Source organism: the organism of the source record quoted next (assembly GCF_019968985.1).
Source record: "MAG: Porospora cf. gigantea B chromosome Unknown PgB_NODE_55_length_52151_cov_128.237, whole genome shotgun sequence".
Taxonomy (NCBI): Eukaryota; Apicomplexa; class Conoidasida; order Eugregarinorida; family Porosporidae; genus Porospora; species Porospora cf. gigantea B.
This window is the reverse complement of record NW_027179109.1, coordinates 31,123-52,151: the sequence shown is the minus strand read 5'-3', so window position 1 is coordinate 52,151 and position 21,029 is coordinate 31,123. Positions and strand designations below refer to the sequence as shown.

General features: G+C 53.3%; 12 protein-coding genes across 20 annotated transcripts; 6 read left to right on the top strand and 6 right to left on the bottom strand.

Moving 5' to 3' along the window:
• KVP17_004385 (uncharacterized protein) lies at positions 1–2,253 on the bottom strand (the record flags this gene model as incomplete). Of its 2 annotated transcripts, XM_068522524.1 has the most annotated exons (2): positions 1–495; positions 522–2,253. In XM_068522524.1, coding segments are annotated over 2 exons (2,227 nt in total), but the record flags the coding sequence as incomplete, so codon positions are not given. The 2 variants fall into 2 exon arrangements, with proteins under 2 accessions (XP_068373193.1, XP_068373194.1); XM_068522525.1 differs by having other exon boundaries at positions 484–2,253.
• A 121-nt stretch (positions 2,254–2,374) lies between these two features.
• KVP17_004378 (uncharacterized protein) lies at positions 2,375–5,499 on the bottom strand (the record flags this gene model as incomplete). Of its 3 annotated transcripts, XM_068522512.1 has the most annotated exons (3): positions 2,375–2,815; positions 2,846–4,550; positions 4,850–5,499. In XM_068522512.1, 3 exons carry the CDS (start codon positions 5,497–5,499, stop codon positions 2,375–2,377), a joined length of 2,796 nt encoding a protein of 931 aa, XP_068373182.1. The 3 variants fall into 3 exon arrangements, with proteins under 3 accessions (XP_068373182.1, XP_068373183.1, XP_068373184.1); XM_068522513.1 differs by lacking the exon at positions 4,850–5,499 and adding an exon at positions 4,590–4,651 and having other exon boundaries at positions 2,375–4,550; XM_068522514.1 differs by lacking the exons at positions 2,375–2,815; positions 2,846–4,550 and having other exon boundaries at positions 4,714–5,499.
• A 103-nt stretch (positions 5,500–5,602) lies between these two features.
• Positions 5,603–7,102, bottom strand: KVP17_004388 (uncharacterized protein; the record flags this gene model as incomplete). The annotated part of the gene is made up of 1 exon (XM_068522530.1): positions 5,603–7,102. The coding sequence occupies one exon, from the start codon at positions 7,100–7,102 to the stop codon at positions 5,603–5,605; it is 1,500 nt and encodes a 499-aa protein (XP_068373199.1).
• Positions 7,103–7,292: 190 nt separating this feature from the next.
• On the bottom strand, positions 7,293–8,792 carry KVP17_004371 (uncharacterized protein; the record flags this gene model as incomplete). Its single annotated transcript, XM_068522499.1, has 1 exon — positions 7,293–8,792. One exon carries the CDS (start codon positions 8,790–8,792, stop codon positions 7,293–7,295), a length of 1,500 nt encoding a protein of 499 aa, XP_068373169.1.
• A 181-nt stretch (positions 8,793–8,973) lies between these two features.
• Positions 8,974–10,185, top strand: KVP17_004382 (uncharacterized protein; the record flags this gene model as incomplete). The annotated part of the gene is made up of 1 exon (XM_068522519.1): positions 8,974–10,185. One exon carries the CDS (start codon positions 8,974–8,976, stop codon positions 10,183–10,185), a length of 1,212 nt encoding a protein of 403 aa, XP_068373188.1.
• Positions 10,186–10,217: 32 nt separating this feature from the next.
• On the bottom strand, positions 10,218–11,378 carry KVP17_004376 (uncharacterized protein; the record flags this gene model as incomplete). Its single annotated transcript, XM_068522510.1, has 1 exon — positions 10,218–11,378. One exon carries the CDS (start codon positions 11,376–11,378, stop codon positions 10,218–10,220), a length of 1,161 nt encoding a protein of 386 aa, XP_068373180.1.
• Positions 11,379–11,433: 55 nt separating this feature from the next.
• Positions 11,434–12,468, top strand: KVP17_004391 (uncharacterized protein; the record flags this gene model as incomplete). 2 transcript variants are annotated; one of them, XM_068522536.1, is made up of 1 exon in its annotated part: positions 11,434–12,468. In XM_068522536.1, the coding sequence occupies one exon, from the start codon at positions 11,434–11,436 to the stop codon at positions 12,466–12,468; it is 1,035 nt and encodes a 344-aa protein (XP_068373203.1). The 2 variants fall into 2 exon arrangements, with proteins under 2 accessions (XP_068373203.1, XP_068373202.1); XM_068522535.1 differs by having other exon boundaries at positions 11,587–12,468.
• Positions 12,469–12,545: 77 nt separating this feature from the next.
• Positions 12,546–13,706, bottom strand: KVP17_004379 (uncharacterized protein; the record flags this gene model as incomplete). The annotated part of the gene is made up of 1 exon (XM_068522515.1): positions 12,546–13,706. One exon carries the CDS (start codon positions 13,704–13,706, stop codon positions 12,546–12,548), a length of 1,161 nt encoding a protein of 386 aa, XP_068373185.1.
• A 374-nt stretch (positions 13,707–14,080) lies between these two features.
• KVP17_005335 (uncharacterized protein) lies at positions 14,081–14,654 on the top strand (the record flags this gene model as incomplete). Its single annotated transcript, XM_068515140.1, has 2 exons — positions 14,081–14,148; positions 14,177–14,654. The coding sequence occupies 2 exons, from the start codon at positions 14,081–14,083 to the stop codon at positions 14,652–14,654; spliced, it is 546 nt and encodes a 181-aa protein (XP_068373206.1).
• Positions 14,655–14,683: 29 nt separating this feature from the next.
• KVP17_004392 (uncharacterized protein) lies at positions 14,684–16,123 on the top strand (the record flags this gene model as incomplete). Its single annotated transcript, XM_068522537.1, has 1 exon — positions 14,684–16,123. One exon carries the CDS (start codon positions 14,684–14,686, stop codon positions 16,121–16,123), a length of 1,440 nt encoding a protein of 479 aa, XP_068373204.1.
• A 43-nt stretch (positions 16,124–16,166) lies between these two features.
• KVP17_004368 (uncharacterized protein) lies at positions 16,167–18,421 on the top strand (the record flags this gene model as incomplete). 4 transcript variants are annotated; one of them, XM_068522492.1, is made up of 3 exons in its annotated part: positions 16,167–16,482; positions 16,515–17,374; positions 17,666–18,421. In XM_068522492.1, 3 exons carry the CDS (start codon positions 16,167–16,169, stop codon positions 18,419–18,421), a joined length of 1,932 nt encoding a protein of 643 aa, XP_068373164.1. The 4 variants fall into 4 exon arrangements, with proteins under 4 accessions (XP_068373164.1, XP_068373162.1, XP_068373165.1 ...); XM_068522490.1 differs by lacking the exon at positions 17,666–18,421 and having other exon boundaries at positions 16,167–16,550; XM_068522493.1 differs by lacking the exons at positions 16,167–16,482; positions 17,666–18,421 and having other exon boundaries at positions 16,586–17,380.
• A 132-nt stretch (positions 18,422–18,553) lies between these two features.
• Positions 18,554–21,018, top strand: KVP17_004387 (uncharacterized protein; the record flags this gene model as incomplete). Of its 2 annotated transcripts, none has more annotated exons than XM_068522528.1 (3): positions 18,554–19,519; positions 19,548–19,973; positions 20,014–21,018. In XM_068522528.1, 3 exons carry the CDS (start codon positions 18,554–18,556, stop codon positions 21,016–21,018), a joined length of 2,397 nt encoding a protein of 798 aa, XP_068373197.1. The 2 variants fall into 2 exon arrangements, with proteins under 2 accessions (XP_068373197.1, XP_068373198.1); XM_068522529.1 differs by having other exon boundaries at positions 19,999–21,018.
• Positions 21,019–21,029: the final 11 nt, after the last annotated feature.

Genomic DNA, 21,029 nt, shown 5'->3' with positions numbered 1-21,029 from the left:
CTCTGCAGAAGTTCAAGTTGATGAGACCGACAATCTCACGAGCGACTGCTGTGGTGTGATAGCAAGGGGTTCCGCGAATCAGCTTAACGGCATCAGCAAGGAGCGGCAGCAGCATGGAGAGCTCGGAGGCCTTCATGTCAGGCACGTGTCTAGCTACGATTAGAATGCAGTGCACTAACTGACCCCGATCACCTATATGGTAAAGACACGTCAATGCCAACAGGGAGTACCGCAGAACGTTAATGTCTCGGTCCCACCAGCCCCAGTGGTAGCTAAGCCACACCGGTTGATAACAGAAGGTCTGCAGCGAGACTGTCATGCTCATATCTTTCAGCATCATGGCGTAGGCGTGGGGGACGAGTCTGAGGATCAGGATTGAGTTCTCCCAGTGGGTGGGATTGGCCGCTTTGTCGACCTTCCACTGGAGCTTCTCCACGTAGCGTAAAGCAGCGAGAAGAGCAACGTCGGGAATAATTTCTCGGATCACGAAGGAGGCTGTCTTTCGGTTACATTTCGCTCACCTCTGTGATACTCCGTGGTCAGGGCGCGCAGGTTAAGCTCGTCCACCAGTCGCAAGAGCGAAGTGGTGTAGGCCATGGAGAGGTCAGTGTCCAAGTTCAGCATGTGTTGAACGAACTTGATTTTCTGAGCTTCCATGAGCAGGTCGAAGTAGCTTTGCGGCACAGGTACGCGTTCCCCAAGAATGATATCAAATACCACATACAGACACGCCGAGGCCACCTCGACGCTCAGGTGGCTGTACTGACCCAACATTTGGCGCAGACAGTCGATGATTGCGCGCTGCAGTCGATCATCATCCTGCACGTACTGCAATGCAGACACCAAAAAAGGCAAGAGCCCCCCCGCATCAAAAGCCTGCCTAGGGTCGGGATGTGCGTGGAGGTGTCTGACGACTCTAAGCAAGCCGTACAGAGCTCCTGGCACCCGCCTAAGGTCGCAGGTGGTAAACGCGTAAAACGTAACTCGGAAAAGCCGGCTCCGGACGATGCGAAGCCTCCACCGCTCATGCTTGTGGACTTCCAATATCCACATCAGGCACAGGTGTAGCATGCCCGTGTGCTCGACATGCGACCTTTGGACCAGAAGCTTGGCAAGGCCGCGGTTGATGTGTCGAACGAGTGGCAACATTGGTTTAGGTTGCTGACGAAGCACGTACAGCAACAACATGCAAAAGTGGAGCACGTTTGTAACACTAGCATGGTGCCAGATTACGTTAACAATTGTGCTGAGATTGTCGTTGACCATTAGGAGTTCCGCGGCCTCAGGGACGAGAGCCATGGCCGCGATGTAGCTGATGCTGTGTTCAGGATCGTCCGAGACCTCAATGTTCCGTAGCTCACGTTTCACTCTTGACGCGGTGAACGTCAGGATGGCACACCGGGAGACGATATCATCCACTCGACAATCAGCCAACGACAGTCTCCAGCTCAAAGTGAGCAGGTGGCAGTACAGAAACTCCAAATCGTGATGGACAGCCAGCAGACGTAACATCTGCAGCAGTTTGTACCCCTTAGCAAGGTCCTCGTAGAAGTGCTTATAGAACATGGTTATCAATGCCTCGGCCTGGGCGCGAGCACCAAATATCGACGAGGCCTCCTCGCGGCCTACCAACGGAGCAATGTTATCCTCTTCCACCCAGGCGTCGATGATGACATCGAAGACAACACCACGAAGGGCTACATTATTAGGAATGCACCCAAGGATATCGAAGCCCAATTGCACCACGTCTCGTTTCCGCTCCCCTTCCAGCATGCTCTTGTAGAACCGGAAGACCTCACCTAGCGACTCCGCTATGCCGGGCCAGACGTCCCGAGTGCTGAGGAACTCCCGAATGAGGGATCCTAAGGTGCGCTGGAACCACGCAGCGGATAGTTTCAATGTGGGGTTGCCACGCTCTTTGTAGATTAGAAGACCCTCCATGTATGCGCTCAGGAACATGAAGAGCGTCTCTGTCTCCCCTCTGTCTACGGGCTTCAAGGCGTCGTACGTGCGAACGTAGTTCAACAAGTCTCTATCGAAGCCAAAGGCCATGATACATAAAGCGTACTCGTGGCGCAGAGAACACTCAGGCTCAACGAACTCTTCGAGAGGACGTATGGTGGGGAGGAGCCTCTGAGACCGGAAACATTTCTCAAACTCCTCGAAGAGGCGACGTTTGTCTAACCAGGGCATCACAAGATCCCAGTCAGGCCGTGTGGTTTCTTCTTCCTCGTCGGCATTGAGGTAGGTCATATCTGACTACAACGTGTGCTGAGTGTGTGATTATTCCAGGATTCATGCGAATCTTTGTGGAGCGTTTTCAAGGTCCGATTGTTCACTGTTCTACTCGTCTTGTACTGCTCCTTATTAAGGGCTAGTCAGAACTTGACTCGTCCATGCTTTCGCTCGACGTCGCATCCCCGGCCGCCTCTACCTCGAGAGCAGCGTCTTGAGCAGCCACCCCCGGCTGCAGAGTAGTTACCGTTGCGAAAGCCTCGCCGATGCTATCCAAGCTCACGAAATCATGCGCGACAGGCGAAGGCGTGGCGGGAGTGGAAGGTGCTGAGCGACCCATGAAGCCCACCTCCTCTTGAGTGGGCGTGCTGATGGCAGACATTGCTCTGTCAGGCGTGGTGAGTAGAGGTGTTCGTAGGGCTGGTGCGCCTCCCTTGCTTTTGACGAAGGAGAAGGCCTTGTAGAACGCTGACACCTCTCGCTGTTCCTGGTCTGAGATGTCCAGTCTTGGATTGCGAGCTACGAACTCCTTCATGAGTTCGGTTTCCATATTCTTGTTAACGAAATCGATAAAGTTACACTGTGTAGGAAAACCCATTGAATAACCCACATGAAGGTCCAAGTGCAAGTCATACTTATGGGCGATATCGACGAAAGCTTTCCATGGGACGATGTACTCGTCGGCCGCGATATGATCCACCAGCCAAAAAGAGTATGGCACTCCCCACGTGCTGTTCACGTGGTTAGTGAGGTAACGTAGATTCTGGCGGTCGTACTCGTCATCATCATCGTCCCGGTTGCAGGAATCACCAAGAGTCGGATCGAAGTTTAAAGGTGCTTGAAGGTTCGACTTACCTACGTCGTCAGGTCTGCCGCGAATCCTTGTCATGGTTTCCTCGTTGAACGAAACCCTGTAGAAGTCGTTTCCAACTGAGTATTGCAGCTGGCCGTCCTCGTCACTCCTGGCACATCTGGAAGCGAAGAGCTTGGCCAGTCGATCGCAGTCTCCAGTGCTGCCAATGAGATACGCCCCTTCCTTCATATGAGCCGACACGCGGCTGAGGAAGTCATGGCACGCTTGTTCCGACTCGAACAGGTAATGGATAGCCAGTTGAATGGACACTACGTGGAATTTATCTGGGTGTCTCTTAGTAACGGTGTTCCACGTCTCGTCCTGGAGGAGATTGCCCGCCAACATGATAAAGCTGGTCTTGGTGCGGGTGCGCGCCTTTGCCTTCCGGATGCGCTTATTGGCCTCATCAATCTCCTCAGGAGATAAGTCGATTCCGAAGTAGAGTCTTACGTTCTTGTCTCTGTACTTCATGAGGTCCTGCGCATGACCGCACGCCAAGTCCAGCACCTCAGCTTCTGAGGGGCACACTGTCTTGATCAAAATTGCCTTAACCTGATTGTTAAGTCGCCTGACGACCTCGATAGAGGACGTGTGGGCCAAACCGATCTTCTTCTGGTCGTAGAACCTCTTCGCCCTCGCGGCCACGTCGCCAAAGAAGTTAGGAAAGTACAGCTGAGCAGGGGCTGGGCTGTCTAACACGCGGGAGAGGGCTGCAGCCTGGGATAGCGCTTCCAAACTCAGTTGACGCAAACATCGTTCGTGGAACAATCGGTTCTCGTCGGCGAGTTGCATCTGGTACCAGTGATACTTGAAGGGGTACAGATCAATGATCATTCGGATCTCGAGCCACATTTCCTCCTCGTCCTCCTCGAATAGGGGTCCGTCCGGGGTGCCTTGGGTAGCTTCAATCATCAGCAGTCGCCATACCGGAGCAATCCGCAAAGGATGGTCCTCCAGTCGGCGCACGTGGATGCTGTGGACCTTCTTATCCACAGTCACAGGGGACTTGGAACTGGGGGTGGTAGGCGCCTCGCACGCAGTCGTTCGCGTCGCGCTTATCTGAAAGTGTACAGACGATTTCGGCCGATATACCAGAAGACGTCCGAGTCCAATTTGCTGGAAGTATTGGGGTGGTTGGGAATCGAATTGTACCTGGGTGGGATGACCCTCGGCTCGCGTCTCTCTGTATACAAAAGGCTCCGTAGTCACATCCCGCTCGAATTGTTGGGTGACCGGTAGGATTCGTTGGTAAAATCGAGTCCTGGCCTCACCGAACGCTTGGGGGCACACGGGGTCGAATGCGCAGTCAGTTGTGTTCTCTAACACCACATCATTCTCGACTGGCAGCGATACGTCCTTACGGCTGTACCGACCGAGTATCCGACCCACTGACACCACGACTTCCAAAGGGTCCTTGGAGCTGACAGCTTCTTCAACATGTTCTACTAGAAACCGAAAGAGGCTGGGGAGCGATGAGAGGACCTTACACGATCATTCCTACCGATTCTGTACTGGAGGGTCGACCTCGTCACTCCCAAAGAGACGGATGTTGGCATCCGCCATTCGGCAAATTCGGCCAAAATGTGAAAGACTCCACACAGATAGAAAGGTTCACACGACAGAGATCACAGAGACTGGCGACCCGCAGAGGTCAAAACATTGGAGATGGCTGCTGTTGCTGCTGACCACTGAGAGGAGGGCTTGCAATATGAGGGGGCTGCATAGTCAAGAAGTGTTGATACCGCGCTCGAGGCCACCCACATGCAACCCATGTTAGTCAGGGATCCGACGAAAGCGTCGCCGGTCGTGAATAGAAGACTCAGAGGGAAGCGTGCACGTACTGGGTACCAGAATTCCACTGGTGTGGGCGTTAGCACCCATACAGACTCTCCTGTTGGGCCAGTAGCCTTCATAGGAACGCCGAGAAGATAGACGTACCCCAGCACAAATGATAATCCCTTGAGAACGAGCAACAGCGACGAAATCCGAGTACCTAGGTACCGAACAGCTAGCCGCCCACAGCGCCCCCACCACGTCCAGGCAGGAACTCCAACGCGCAGACGTTGGAGTTCCGTCGCTCGCTTGGAGGCCTCTGCAGGCCGTTGCAAGTCCTCTGCCTCTATGCGCCGACCAAGTTCAGCAACGCGGCGTTTCATCTTCGTGTACTCCGAAAACTGAGCTGGGTTGTTGAACGAAGGCAGCTGTCGCTCGAGCCGTTCACGTTCCAGCTCCAACGGGGTCATTACAGCAGCATACTGCTCTAAGGAAGCCGGTTCACGTGAATTGTACTCGTGTTTGAACGCTGCTTGAAATCGTTGAACTCCCTGGATCAGCAGCTGCAAAAGTAGATGAAGGAGGAACGGTAGACCAAACCTTGAGGAACTCGCGATGCTATCTATGGGGGTGGGCATATATTCAATAATTGAGCTTCCAGGCGCCTAACGACACGCAGTTAGTTAAGACCAAATATAGACAGAGTGTTCATGTACACAATTAAACAAGAAGGCGTAAAACTTAGAACTTCTCCTTTGCGACTTCATCAAGATAAGCAGCCTGGGACTTCATTCCATTAACCCAGTTTCTGACGTCGAGCTTCTCGTTCTGGGAGTGTGCGCGGTCGCTAGAGCTGCCGAAGCAGAAGAGCACCAGTGGACAGTCCAGCGCATCAGTAAGTGTGAGAGTCGTCGGGATCGAAGCCGAATCGCGTACTCGGTCTGGAGTCATGTTATAAATTCTCTCCAATGCGCGACTTGCAGCGTTGAAGTTGCCTCCGAAGGGATCGGACAGCCAGCTCTTTCCACAAACAGGGAACTTGATTTCGCACTCATTGGGAGAGCCGCGGGCGGCCCATTGGGCCTCGAGGTGCTTTCGAATCACTTCCTGTGTCTTCTCAGGCGTCATGCCAGCGCAGAGACGGACTGAGAACTTGCCAATCACCTTGTATGGAATCACAGTCTTGCAGCCAGTCTGATGGAACGCTCCTTCCAAACCGTGAATACTGAGACATGGCTTCCCCCATAGATTCCTAAGGGCGGCCATCTTGGAATCTCCCGTCGTGAGTTTCTTGGCTCCAATTGTCTCCACTCGACCCTTAGTAGAGAAGTCGATCTCCTCCCAGGCCTTGCTCTCCTTCTCACACAAAGGCCGCACTTCATCCTGAATGCCCTCGATCATAGGGTTACCGTCCACATCGACGAGGCTGTTCAGCATGTACATGACATCAGGCATGGCCTCATGGACGATTCCGCCGTGAATACCGGAGTGGAGGTCAGACCCAGCGCACTGAATTTCAACCCAGCAGTGTTGGATTCCGCGAACAGAATATCCGATGGCAGGCTTGTCCTTCGAGAACCATGTAACATCCGTGATGTTCATGGCATGGATGTCCTGGAACACTTTGTTCCCGGCTGCTACTTCCTTCGCAAGAAATTCAGCAAAGCCAACAGATCCAATCTCCTCCATTCCTTCGAAAACGCATCTCACGTTCACTGGTAGCTCGGTTCCGGTCTTGAGGTAAGCCTCGAACACGTTCATCCACCCGATAAGAGGTCCCTTATCGTCACTTGTGCCTCGTCCGTGAAGCTCCGACCCAGATAGGACCATCTTGAACGGCTCGCTATCCCAGCCGTCAGAGAGCAGTGCTGGCATCACGTCGTAGTGGCAGTACAGCAAAATATTGTTCTTGTTAGGGTCGTTGCCCTTATAGCAGGTAACAATTGGGGGAACTTCCAGGCTAGTGCCATCAGGGAGATGCTGCCTCGTGTCGAGCTTATTGACCTTGGTCTCGAATCCGAGTCTGTCGAATTGGGCTGCCACCCAGTCCGCAGTTTTGATGAGGGTCTCTCGCTTCTCAGGATCAGGGGAGACTCCATCAATCGCCACTGCCTCACCGAGTCTCTCGGTGAGCTGATCGATATTCTCATCAATGTAGTTCCACACAGGAAGTAAATCACCAGCCTTGTCGACTTGCTTGTCCAGACCGTCTACAATTGTACGAAGAGCCGAAGGAGTCATTGAATGAAATGTAGTGGAATATTACTATTGAGTACTCATGAGCGCCCACCAGCTGCATCTGCCTATAACAAAAGTTCAGCAACGCGGCGTTTGCTCCGAAAACTCAGGGTACGCAGTTAGTTTAGACCAAATATAGACAGAGCGTTCATGTACACAATTAAACCAGAAGTACTGGCGTAAAACTTAGAACTTAGAACTTCTCCTTCGCGACTTCATCAAGATAAGCCGCCTGGGATTTCATTCCATTAACCCAGTTTCTGACGTCGAGCTTCTCGTTCTGGGAGTGTGCACGGTCGCTAGAGCTGCCGAAGCAGAAGAGCACCAGTGGACAGTCCAGCGCATCGGTAAGTGTGAGAGTCGTCGGGATCGAAGCCGAATCGCGTACTCGGTCTGGAGTCATGTTATAAATTCTCTCCAATGCGCGACTTGCAGCGTTGAAGTTGCCTCCGAAGGGATCGGACAGCCAGCTCTTTCCACAAACAGGGAACTTGATTTCGCACTCATTGGGAGAGCCTCGAGCGGCCCATTGGGCCTCGAGGTGCTTTCGAATAACTTCCTGTGTCTTCTCAGGTGTCATGCCAGCGCAGAGACGGACTGAGAACTTGCCAATCACCTTGTATGGAATCACAGTCTTGCAGCCAGTCTGATTGAACGCTCCTTCCAAACCGTGAATACTGAGACCTGGCTTCCCCCATAGATTCCTAAGGGCGGCCATCTTGGAATCTCCCGTCGTGAGTTTCTTGGCTCCAATTGTCTCCACTCGACCCTTAGTAGAGAAGTCGATCTCCTCCCAGGCCTTGCTCTCCTTCTCACACAAAGGCCGCACTTCATCCTGAATGCCCTCGATCATAGGGTTACCGTCCACATCGACGAGGCTGTTCAGCATGTACATGACATCAGGCATGGCCTCATGGACGATTCCGCCGTGAATACCGGAGTGGAGGTCAGACCCAGCGCACTGAATTTCAACCCAGCAGTGTTGGATTCCGCGAACAGAATATCCGATGGCAGGCTTGTCCTTCGAGAACCATGTAACATCCGTGATGTTCATGGCATGGATGTCCTGGAACACTTTGTTCCCGGCTGCTACTTCCTTCGCAAGAAATTCAGCAAAGCCAACAGATCCAATCTCCTCCATTCCTTCGAAAACGCATCTCACGTTCACTGGTAGCTCGGTTCCGGTCTTGAGGTAAGCCTCGAACACGTTCATCCACCCGATAAGAGGTCCCTTATCGTCACTTGTGCCTCGTCCGTGAAGCTCCGACCCAGATAGGACCATCTTGAACGGCTCGCTATCCCAGCCGTCAGAGAGCAGTGCTGGCATCACGTCGTAGTGGCAGTACAGCAAAATATTGTTCTTGTTAGGGTCGTTGCCCTTATAGCAGGTAACAATTGGGGGAACTTCCAGGCTAGTGCCATCAGGGAGATGCTGCCTCGTGTCGAGCTTGTTGACCTTGGTCTCGAATCCGAGTCTGTCGAATTGGGCTGCCACCCAGTCCGCAGTTTTGATGAGGGTCTCTCGCTTCTCAGGATCAGGGGAGACTCCATCAATCGCCACTGCCTCACCGAGTCTCTCGGTGAGCTGATCGATGTTCTCATCAATGTAGTTCCACACAGGAAGTAAATCACCAGCCTTGTCGACTTGCTTGTCCAGACCGTCTACAATTGTACGAAGAGCCGAAGGAGTCATTGAATGAAATGTAGTGGAATATTCTATGGAGTACTCATGACCCACATATTATTGTATGCTATGTGGACTGAGAACTTTAGAGATCCGTGTCGGTTCGGTTAGTTTGGCAGGCTTTGATGGAGGCTGTCCCGTACCGCTGTGACAACAGCGAGCTCCGTAGAAGAAATACCGAATAACTCTGATGCAGCAGGCTTGGATCGATTCTGACGACGAGAATGAGGAAGTCGTCGTAAAGAACCGGCCGAGTTTAGCTCTCAACCGTAAGGAGGTCGCAATAGGGGTGCGGGAGTACGCGGCCCGAGTCCAGCACCGCGTCTCAAGAGCGGGGTTGGAGGCCTCCTCTTGGTACTCTCGCATGCTGCTGGAAGAGGTGGAAGACGACGAGGACGTACTCCGCTCCGCGGCCCCTATAAGAGGCCGGAGCCTGCAGCTTCCCTCCAAGGAGCTGCAGACAAAGCGACTGCCTGATGTGGACGCGGGTAAGAGCGTGAACGTGGTGCGATTCCACCCAAACGGGAAGCTGCTTGTTGCTTTTTCTGCTGATGACCGAGTACGTATCTTCGGAGTGAACCCTGTCAAGCCACGATTACTTTCAGAGATTAGAGTGCCGAGAAGGTCTTTCTTGTCGGCGGAGTGTGTTAAGGAAGGCACCCATATGGCGGCTGTTGACGGTGTTAAAGGACTAGGACTCATAAGTCTTGAGACGAATACTTTTGATCACGTACACCTTGTCAGTCCAGGCCATAAATTCCAAGCATTCCACCACCTCTCTACCGTCTCTGCCGTGTGCCCGTTGGTCGCTCTGAGCGGTGCCAACGCGGAGGTTGTCATTGCCGACTTGCGAACGAACCGCGTCGCTAATCAGTTCAAGACCTCACTCCCGCCTGAATGCGCTGTCTTTCACCCCAATGGACAAAGAGTGTATTCCGGATCCAAGGACGGCAAGGTACTGGAATGGGACTTGGTGGCAGGCAAGTGCTCCGGCTCACTGCGAGCGCCTGGTGGACTAACCACCATGACCACTTCGAGAGGCCGACAGCTGAGATTAGCTGTGGGCTCCTCCTCAGGCTTTTTAGATCTGTATGACATTGGATCTCCGTCGGAATTTGAGTTCCTGGAGCCTCTGAAGTCTTTTAAGAACCTCCTCTTCCCGGTTACCGACGTCCGCTTCCATCCGTACGACGAGCTGCTTCACTACTCATCTCGAGAGACTCGCGACACCGCCAAGGCTGTGCACGTCCCATCCAAGACTGTTTATCAGAACTATCCTCCAAACAAGGGCTTAGGAAGAGTCACCACCGCGGATTTTAGTGTCGGCTCACTTATGGCTGTAGCCAATAGCGTGGGCCGTGTCACCGTTTTCGATCTGCTCCATTATCAACGTGAATCATAAATTTCTTAAATCTGTCCTCACCAAAAGGGACGCTACCTGCGCTTTACAAAAGCCATCTCGGTGGAGCTCGAACCTCGTCTGGGTTTCGGGTAGGCCGTGGGCGCAGCGGGGTACGAGCCGTAAGGCGTATCCACCACCGTGTAGTTGGGATGGTGTTTCTTGTTGGAATTGTGCTTGCCCTTCTTCGAGGACGAGGAGGAAGAGGAGGAAGAGGATGATGATGACGAGTGCCGCACCTTGTGGCCGCCGGGCCTCTTGTTGGGCTTCGCATGAATGATGTCCGAGGATGAAAGTGATCGCTGCTTGTTCGGATGCTTCCCTCTCCTCTTTCTCTTGTCCATGTCGCTGGAGGATGGAGTGTGAAACAGGAACGGTTGGGCGTGGGGCTTCGCGTAGTCCGAAGACGAAGAGGCCTTACGCTTGTGTGCTTTCTGCTTCTTAAAACCACTCGACGAGCTTGAATGTCGAGGCTTATTTGGTTGGAGATCCCTTCTCTGCTTTCGCTTCATTGCAGATGAGCTGGAGGAACTAGATTTACGTTTCCGAGGCTTCACAGGCTTTACAGGCTTCTGCTTCTTCTTCTGGTCAGACGAGCTGGACGATTTCTGTTTCCGGGCCTTTACAGGCTTGTAATCCTTCTGCTTCTTCTTCTTGTCAGATGAGCTGGAAGACCTCCGCCTTCGGGCTTTCACAGGTTTGTAATCCTTCTGCTTCTTCTTGTCAGATGAGCTGGAGGAACCCGATTTCAGTTTCCTAGGCTTTACGCGCTTTAGAGGCTTCTGCTTCTTCTTCTTGTCAGACGAGCTGGAGGAACGCGATTTCTGTTTCTGGGCCTTTACATGCTTGTACTCCTTCTGCTTCTTCTTCTTGTCAGATGAGCTGGAGGAACTAGATTTACGTTTCCGAGGCTTCACAGGCTTGCCATCCTTCTGCTTCTTCTTCTCTCTATGTGCGAAAGGGTGATAGCCTCGATCTGCCTCCTGAACCTCCTGAAAGATCGGCTGTTCAAGGTACTCAGGGGCAACGGCTTGGCGGTGATCAGGTACATTTCCGTAGACATCGGCGAACGATCGGGGATCCGACTTGTGGTCTCCTCGGGCTCCGGCCTCCCCTCCCTCGCCAACCATTTCTCTGACGACACCGACGCCTTCGTTCACAATGCCCTTCACTGCCCCTAATAGACCACGTGGCATGTTATGCAGAAACTGTTGATTTCACTCACTCTTTCATACGTTGAAACTCCACAGAATGTCGATTCGTGTGGCAATCGTTGGAGCAGGGCCATCAGGACTGGCCACGGCGAGGAGTCTAATTCGCCGTCTAGGTTCCAAGGTCCACATCGACATGTTCGAACGTCAAAGTCGGCCTTTCGGGCTTGCTCGAGCGATAGCCCCAGATCACATGGAGATGCGGAACGTCCTGAACTCCCTATCGAAGGTTCTGGATCAACCTTCCCTTAGAATCCACCAAGCAGACATTACACCACTTCATTTACCTGCTCTCAAGCAGACGCACGATGCCCTCGTTATCGCCACAGGAGGCGATTTACAGGCCCCGATGCCACCTGTAGGCTACAAAGGCGAGCACCTCGCCGTGCCTGCAACCTCTGTCATCCGTTGGTACATGGATGGTGCCCCCTCGGCGTCCGAACGAGTTGAAACGGAGCTGCGGTTACCAGGAGATACTGTGGTCCTTGTAGGCGCCGGCAACGTCGCAATCGATTTCGCAAGAATACTGGCGTCTGAGGTCACCCAGTTGGATGCAAGCGCTATCTCACGTACGGCCTTGAACGCGCTTCACATGCTGCGACTTCGAAATCCTTTGAAGCGTATATATATTGTATCTCGAAGCGAGATTCGCGACGTTAAAGCGACGGCAGCGGAGCTCCGAGAGCTTTTTGCAATGTGTAGCGTGCGATTGGAGACTGCACTACCAAACCCATCTACTCGCGTGGAGAAGCTTTTCGCGTCACTACCTTCTCCCCACGGACTACCCGAGATCGTCTTCTGTTTTGGTTCCCAAGTCTCAGAGATAACTGATGGTGACACGAAAACGGTGTCTCTCCAGACACCACACGGACCCTCGACCATACCATCAGTTCGCGCCGTTCTCACGTGTACAGGGATTCCTGTGTCGGATTTAGCATCCCTTGAACCTCAAACATCTGTTTACAAAGTCGGGTGGGCAGCCACAGCTGGTAAGGGCCGGGTCGTGGATGCCTTTGCACATGCAGACCAAGTCGCAGAGTCTATTGTGGCGGAGTTGGGAACACGAGTGCATTAACCTTCAGTAGGCTTTGGTATTGTGAGGGTCTGTTGTGGCAGACTTGGGAACACGAGTGCATCAACTTTTAACAGCCTTCAGTGTTTGCGCCAGGGTATGTTACGGCGAACGTGTAGTCGGCCATGTGCGCTGATGGGTGCTTGCGCAGGCGAGGGGAGTGGATCACCCCTTACGAACGCCGCCGCTTCCACAGCGGGAGTTGTTGGAAACTGCTGTTGGATAGGCACGGCAATCCTTGGCCGTCTGAGAATCGGGTCCTCCTGGACGATCCACGCAGGGCAGGATGGATCCAAGCTATTGGGAGTTGTGACCAACTGATCCGCGTGGAGCCATTCATCTTCCTCCGGAGAGGCAGTCGTTGTTGCTGGGCTCGGCCACGACGGAATCTTCTGCTGCAACCACGGGTGAGCCAGCCCATCATGTGCACTGAACAGACACCGGGAGTTAGGTTGGCGGAGGAGGGAGCATATGAGGTTCCAAACCTCAGGCTGCTTGGCCACTTTCACCGGTGACAGGGTTAGTGGCCGCGTCAGCCGACGTCGAACTTCCTCCTTTTCGCCTTTCGTGTTGAAAGGGAAATGGCCGTCTACCATAATAAACAAAACCACGCCGCAAGCCCATAGATCTGACCGGCGACTGTAGTTTGCCAAGTGACACTCTGGCGCCATGTACTCCCGAGTTCCGACCACGGCTTGAGTGTCCCAGCGTCCATGCGGACCATCCGTGCGATTCGTGAACATTGACATGTCGACGTCGATTATCTTTACTCGACGACGCTGGTCGTGCAGCATTATGTTGTCCAGCTTGACATCTCGGTGAATCATCTTCGACATGTGAATTGCGCACAGACCTGTGAGCAGCTGGTGAAAGAAAAGTTTGACCAGATCCATCGGAAGCTTCCCTGGTGGGTTGGACAGACAGAAGTCCACCAGATCGGGACCCTCACACACTTCCATCAGTACGTAGAAAGCGTCAAACGTCTCATATACGCGATAGATGCGCACAATATTCGGGTGGCTAAGTCGTAGAAACTGAGAAAGCACGTCCTTGTAATAACTGTCACGGGCTATGCTCCGAAGTTTCTTCTTGGAAACGACCTTCATCGCACACTCCTGGAGTGTTTCCCGATCGAAAACTCTATGAACAGTGCTGGTGTAGCCCTGACCAAGGTCACCATGTACGAGAACCTTGTCGTCCACGCGTGATACGAACTGAATGGATGGCAGTATGCTGCACATAAATGACGCAGACAGACTAAAAATTTCCAAATGTTAGCACTCTTGAGATTCCGAAGCGCGCCCGAGGAACTCATAGCCCTGTTCCAGCTTGGTCCTTCGTTGATCGACTTGTTGAACGACCTGGCTCAATTTCGTCAGAAGGTCATCTGATGATGGCACACCGAATTTACCAACCGATTTCAGCTGTCGTTGCTAGCATGCGTTCTGGCAAGCGGCCAGCAACTTCAGTGAGCGCGTTTGTTGCATCAGTCACGAACGTTTCCACAACTGAATTGTACCGCTCCACGAGGCGGTTTCGTTCAGCGAATAAGGCCTCTACATCGGTGCCTGCGGTGGAAGGTGAGTTTTCCATCGAATCCGTGAATTTGCCGGTGATGGCCAAGCAGGCCAAAGCACAACGCCGTACGCGTCTGGTGATGCACGAGCCTCTGGGATACAGCTTGTGAGGCGGCGGCCGTCAGCAATATCAGGGACTTCCTGTCGCCCAGTGCCACCTTCGATGTCGTGGGTGTTTTTACCAATGTGCGGCTTATACCTGAGTGGGCTGCCCAATTTCACGTAGGAATCAACGAGACCTTTGAAAACCTCAAAGACTGCTCAGCTGTCATTGTGGCGCCGCAGAGCCAACCGCCTCTGTTGTACCAGCATGTCGTCATCAGCGCCGGACTCCACAGCATACCTTGTGTGGTGCTGCCTTCCTCACAAGACTGTCCGGAGGAGATCGTATACGGCGTTCGGCAAGACGCTGAAGGTGCTCACATCGAGCGCCTGGTGCAATTGGTACGTGAACACAGCACTGAGGTTCGTGTTCCTTTCCTATGCAAGAAATCGTCGCTTGCTCCTCTGAACTTGCAGACAGTTGACGTAACAAGCAAGCAGCCGTTTGACCGTAACCTGAACCGGAAGCAAAGGCGAAGTGCTCGCCTCGACCTAAGGAAGCGCGCCTAGCAATTCAGACGCGTTATTCCGCAAATCCTATGAAGGACAGACATTCCCTGGAGACCCAGCGGCTAGTGGTGTCTTCGGCGAGCCTCTTTGATTTGGTCTTGGTTACGTCCTTCAATTTCGTGTACGGTTTGATAGTGGGTACCATGGGTCTTGTGGTGTTGCCGGCTGAGGCCCGTCGCATGTACCCAGAAATGGAGTCTTTGGTACTCGGATTGAGTCTGGGTCTCGTGGGGGTGTCACAGCTGGTGTGTCCTCTAGTAGGACGCGTCAGCGATATGCATGTGTCTAGGACGCAGTGTGGTCGACGGTTTCCGTATATCCTGCCCGCCTCTGTTTTTGGCATCTTCTCAGTGGCTGCGATGTGGACATCCTCCGCATATTATAGTGGTTGGGGCTACTACACTGGGCTGTTCGTTGGCATGCTGAATCTCAACACGATCTATTCCGTGAGCTCCGGCCTCATACCAGATTTATTGAGGTCTGCCATGCAACAAAAACGCGCAAGCGCGGTGGTGGCCATCCACAGTGTATTGGGGAGCGCCTGCGGCTTTCTCATGGTGATATCAACGAACTCCGTCGACTTTCACGCGATCTATGCCGTCTACTGCGCCCTTCTCGTTCTCAGTAACACGACAATGGTCGTCGTGGCGGTTCGCATTGAGAAGCGTGACTCCTCCCACAGAGCGCCTCTCGCTCTCCGCAACTTCCTCTTCCCCCTGCCGCACCTCGATGAGGAGGAAACGCCGCTCATGACGCCCAGGACTGTCGACTCTCGGCGCACCCACATCCTCACGTACCCCATCCTGAGCTGCAGTGAGGCTCTAAGCAGCTTTGCAATCGACACGTCAAACGGATTGGACTTTTTGTGGGTCTTCGTCGGTCGAACAATGTACTACATTGCTGTGAGCGTTCAGGCGTTCATGATGTTCTTTTTGCGGGATGTCGTGGTGGGAAATGAGGCTCTCACCGACCTCGGAAGCCAGGTTGCCGTCATCGCACTAGTCGCACAAGCTGTTGGCGCCTCACTGGCCTATCCTGCGAGCATGCTTTCTAAGCGCACAGGTATGAAGCTGATCGTTTATGGGTCATGCACACTCATGGCGCTGGTCTACGCCGGTTTCATTTGCGCCCCGCTGGCGAAATCCTTTGGTTTCTACTATATCTTGTTATGGTCCGTGGTCTACGGCGCAGGCAACGGCGCCTTTCTTTCGGTGGACTATGCGCTCGCGATGCAGACGCTGCCTGACAAGGATGCTCCCGCCCAAGCCCTAGGCATCTGGGGTGTATCGGCATTCATTGGCTCTTCCTTCGGCCCTCTCATTTGGGGGATGATGGTGCAGTGGATCGGGTCTCCTATCGATGGCAGCGAGCACTACCGCTACAGAGGCTACCTAAGCATGCTCGTTTGCGGCATCGTTGCTTGTGGGGCCGCAGGAGGATTCATTGGTTTTGTTAAAGGCGTGAAGTAATCGTGGTGCAACACAATGGAATTGGAATGTCAAAAATACCGAGATGCCCCGTCGAAAACCTAAGGTGCCGCTCAGTGGAAAACCCCAAAGACGTAAAGTGCGCAAAGAAGGGCGTGTGTATCTCTCCGACTTAAAGGACCTGCTGCTCAACTCCGACGGCTTCACACAGGGTGACCGAGTGCTGGTCGTTGCGGAAGACACTCAACTCAAGGACTACTCTCGACATATCGCCAAGAACTCCGTCGTCGAAGTACATTCCCACCCGTCAAAGCTGTGCAACATCGAAGGGGACAAGCAGGTTGACTGTGAGGATCGCTTGGATTACCGACTGGTGAATGCCAAGGGACGACCCTATGGGCGTGAGTGTCGAATACTCTCCGAACTTAAGCAGTTCACCTTGGGCTACCGAGTAAATTCTGCGTGTTGAAGACCTTGGCATCGGTAGTAAGGCAGCAGCTTATCATGAAATCTCAGCATTACGACTTCAGTGTACCCAACTTCACTGATGCGTTCCGAAACAGCGTTCATGCCCTGTACGGAGACGAGGCTGCTCTCGTCCCAGCGAACAAACGCACTCTGGTCTTAGTTTTCGACTTGGAGACTACAGGGCTGGACATCGACGTGGATCACATTATGCAGATAGGCTGCGTAGCCATGGTGTACGACCCCACGGAGGGGTTTGGGCAGGAGACCTGGGAGTTTATGGAGCTGGTTCACACTGATCGTATAGTTCCTCTGGAAGTTATCAAACTGACTAACATCAACAATCAAAAGCTTGACGAGAAGGGTCTACCTCTGGAGAAGGTGCTCCGAAATTACTCTGATTGGTTTGCCAGCTTGAAGGCGACTCAGGGTGCAGAAGCGGTGTGGTTCGCAGCTCATAACGGTGCGGCATTCGATATGCCGGTGCTGTGGAACCGAATTCGCGCGAGTGGCATGGAGTCCCCGTTCATGACTGCAGGGGTGCCGCTGGTGGACGCCATAGTCGATACATATCGTATCTCGTGCTACATGGAAGGCCTGAAAGATGTCAAAAAAAGCCTCGGATCTCTCTTCAAATTTCTACTCCAAGAAGCCCCTGAAGGGCTTCACGACGCTTTAGAGGATTGCAGAGCTTTGGCCAAGGTAATAAAAAGCCCACTCTTCGCTACTCGCTGGTCGACAGCTCCCATCGCTCTTCCTCTCGACGACCTGTCCGCAGAGTACTCTCTGTTGTTGGACCTGCACGACGCTGCATTCGCAAAACTTATGGTGTGACAGATTATTTGCGCTTTCAAATGGGATTCGGTATGACTCATAGTGTGACAGATTATTGGCGTTTTCGGATGGGATTCGGGTTTAAGATGGCGGTAAGCGCTAAACATCGCCAGAACAGATCGTAGCTTCCCTGACTCTGTGTGCATCCCTTGTTCTGTATCATTGGGGAACGGCAAGTCCCATCGTCAGTGAGCTACCGGTCTGATAAACACAGTCTCGTCTCTGACCGTAGCCGCAGATCAATTCGAACCCGTCGCAAAGCACCACAGAAGAGCTTTTACTCAGGGGTTGGAGGTGGTCGAGCTGTGCGGGCGGGACTGGTTAATAGAGACCAGTGGCGCTCCACATTCTACTTCGGTTAGTTCCCTCATCGCGTACTCCTTGGATGCGGAGAAAGCGGCCAAAGAACAGATCCGGCCGATTTCGGAGGTTGAGATAGCTGGCGTCTTCTTGGAGGGCGTTGTTCAGGTGGACAACTCTCTTCTTCTTATCACGTGGAAGGATCAACTTCTACTGCACATGAAAATGAGCTGTAGTGTTGACCAAAAGCCACAGTTCGAGCTAGCAAATACTTTTGGGTTGCCATACGAGGGCTGGGGTCTGGCCTTCGACACTCGACGGAAGGAGCTCTACATGACCACTGGAGGGGCAGACCTCGTTGTTCTGGAGCTTCCACCTCGCTGGGGCTCGATGACGCCGGAGCAGCCTCCAACCGTCTTGGGCGAGAAACGACGCACCACCATCACTCAGGACGGAATTCCTCTGAAGCACGTTAACGAGCTGGAGTACTTGCACTCTCAGGACCTGCTGATCGGGAATGTATTCGGATCCACCACCTGGGTGGTTATCAGCCCTACATCAGGTGTTGTTCAACGCGTCGTTCACTTTGAGCGCGACCACTTCTTTAAAGAGCGTCCGCGAGATCCAGCCAACGACGTTATGAACGGAATCGCCTTCTGGGACCGTGAGAAATCATTCCTGTTTACGGGAAAACGATGGGATAGCATTTTTAGTGTGTCAAAAGACTGGATACTGCAGTAGTCATTGAACCAGTTGCCACCAAATCAAGGCCGTCGGCCGTCCTTGGTGAGTACTTGGAAAGAGTGATTGATGGCTTAGTGGAATTGAGGTGTAGTGGCTGGGAATGACACTCCAATTCGACGATTTTGCTGAATGGCAACTTTCACTCCTGTCCAGAGCAGGGGCGAGATTCCTAAGCCCCGATTTGGGCACTCCATTACGTATGTCGGCGGTGATCATGCCCTCCTGTTCGGAGGTGCGATCGGCGCGGCTGCGAACTCCAGTGGTCGTTACCAGATCACGAACGAGCTCTACTCACTCAACGTGCGGACTATGAACTGGGCCGTCGTTCAAAGCTCTAACCCCCCGAATGCTAGAGCTGCCCATGGTTCGTGTGCTGTGGATCCTGAACAGCTGGTCATCTACGGTGGCGCCACAGGCGGCGGACAGCTCACCAACGATGACCTGTACCTTTTCGACTTCAAAAAACGGGTCAACCTTCAATGGTTGGAGGTCCCTATTCAAGGGCACACACCCGGGTCCCGGTATGGTCACTCTATGGTGTTTTGCAAGCCGAACATCGTGATTTTTGGAGGCAACGACGGCGCTCAGTCTCTCAATGACGCCTGGACAATGAACGTTGAGCTTTCACCATTTGTGTGGACTGCAGTTACGCTCAGCAAAAACGGACCTCAAGAGAAACCACCGCCTCGTGTATATCACTCTGCAGCTATTTGTCGAGAGGGTCCAGCCGATCGGATGATTGTCGTCTTCGGTGGCCGAACTCAGGAGCAAAAGTCGCTCCGGGACACCTGGGGGCTGCGGCAACACCGTGACGACACTTGGAGCTGGGTCGTGGCGCCAGTTAAACGGGGAACTGCACCAGAGGCCCGATTTCAACACTCGTGTGTGTTCACCTCCACTAAGATGGTTGTCGTGGGGGGTCGCGACTCCGATGTCGCGAAACCTATCCCCAATGCTGTATATGATACCTCTACCTGCGAGTGGACCACGCTTCCGGAATCTATGAACGCTTTTCGGCACTCCGCCTGTGCCGTTGAAAATATCGTTCTCTCGTTTGGTGGATTTGACCAGAACGAACAGACGCACCCCACTGCGGTGAGCTCCTCGCTTTCTCATGACGCAGAATTTATTCTCGCTGGACTTTGTGCAGCGACACCTTCGCTCCCCTTCCCCCGCCCGCCACCGCTCTGACACCCCATTTCTGGGAGATGCCAGCGCATCCTTTTCGGAAAGGCAGCCTGAGGCGATACGGCATAGTTTCGAGCCCGCCCCTCAGAATCGCGTAACTCTCGCCCCTCACGTCGATGTTCGTGTAGACCGCCCTAACAATCCCGATTTCAGCACTCTCGTACGCAAGATATCTGTGGAACGGCTCGAGGACGAAGGACGCCGCCTAGCTGGCACCGCCGTTGTTAACCTTCGGGAACCCACGTCACTAGAGCGGTTCGCCGATTATGTTATCGGCCGTCTTCTGAGACCAGGCATCACGCCAGCCACTCTTGAACGCGAGTTCAACCCGTTTTCACCCTTTTGCCTATCTCGCGACGATGTAGGTGGCAGCTTGAGTCCTCCAGTTCACATTTTTCCAGATTCATAGCCTGACGCGCGCAGTGCTGGATATTGTGCGGGCGGAGCCCATGATGCTCGAGCTCCGAACTCCCATAAAGGTTTACGGTGACATCCACGGCCAGTACTTTGACCTGATGCGAATGTTCGGTTGCTTCAGTACACCAGTCAGCGAAGATTGGCTCGACGCCAACCCGCAGGACCAGCGGATTAAGGCCGACCTGGATGTCACAGACTACCTCTTCCTTGGAGACTATGTCGATCGCGGTACCCACAGCCTGGAAGTTATATGCCTGCTGTTCGCTCTGAAGTGTAAATACCCCTCTAGGATACATCTCATCCGCGGGAACCATGAGGACGCCCTGATTAATACGATATACGGCTTCAAGGAAGAATGTTTGCGTCGTCTGCAGGAGAACCCAGATCATCCTGAGAGTTCGTGGTCACTGATCAACCAGGTGTTCGAGTACATGCCCTTGGGAGCCCTCATCGAGAAGAAAATCCTTTGCGTGCACGGAGGCATCGGCGAGAACGTCATGACGTTGAACGACATCGTCGAGATTGAAAGGCCAATAGAGGTTGCCAAAATTCCACAGACTTTGCAAGAGCAACGGATAACTGATCTCCTCTGGAGTGACCCCACCGCCAACGACACTGTGAAGGGCGTAACCATGAACGAGGTCAGAGACCCTGACGGGTCTGGCCACATTAAGAAGTTCGGGCCAGACCGCGTGATTGAGTTTCTCGAGGCCAATCATCTGGAAATGATAATCCGGGCTCACGAGTGCGTGATGGACGGCTTCGAGAGGTTTGCCGGCGGACGGCTCATTACGTTGTTCAGTGCCACTGACTACTGTGGCACCCACAAGAATGCCGGAGGTATGCTTTTTATACGCAGAGATCTCACTATTCTGCCAAAGGTCATCTATCCTGCCGACCGGGAGGACGCAGCTCTCAGGAACACCTGGGTCACGGTGGATCGCCCACCTACACCACCGAGACGACTGAAGGATGTGCATGGCTTGTGAGTGAAAAAAAT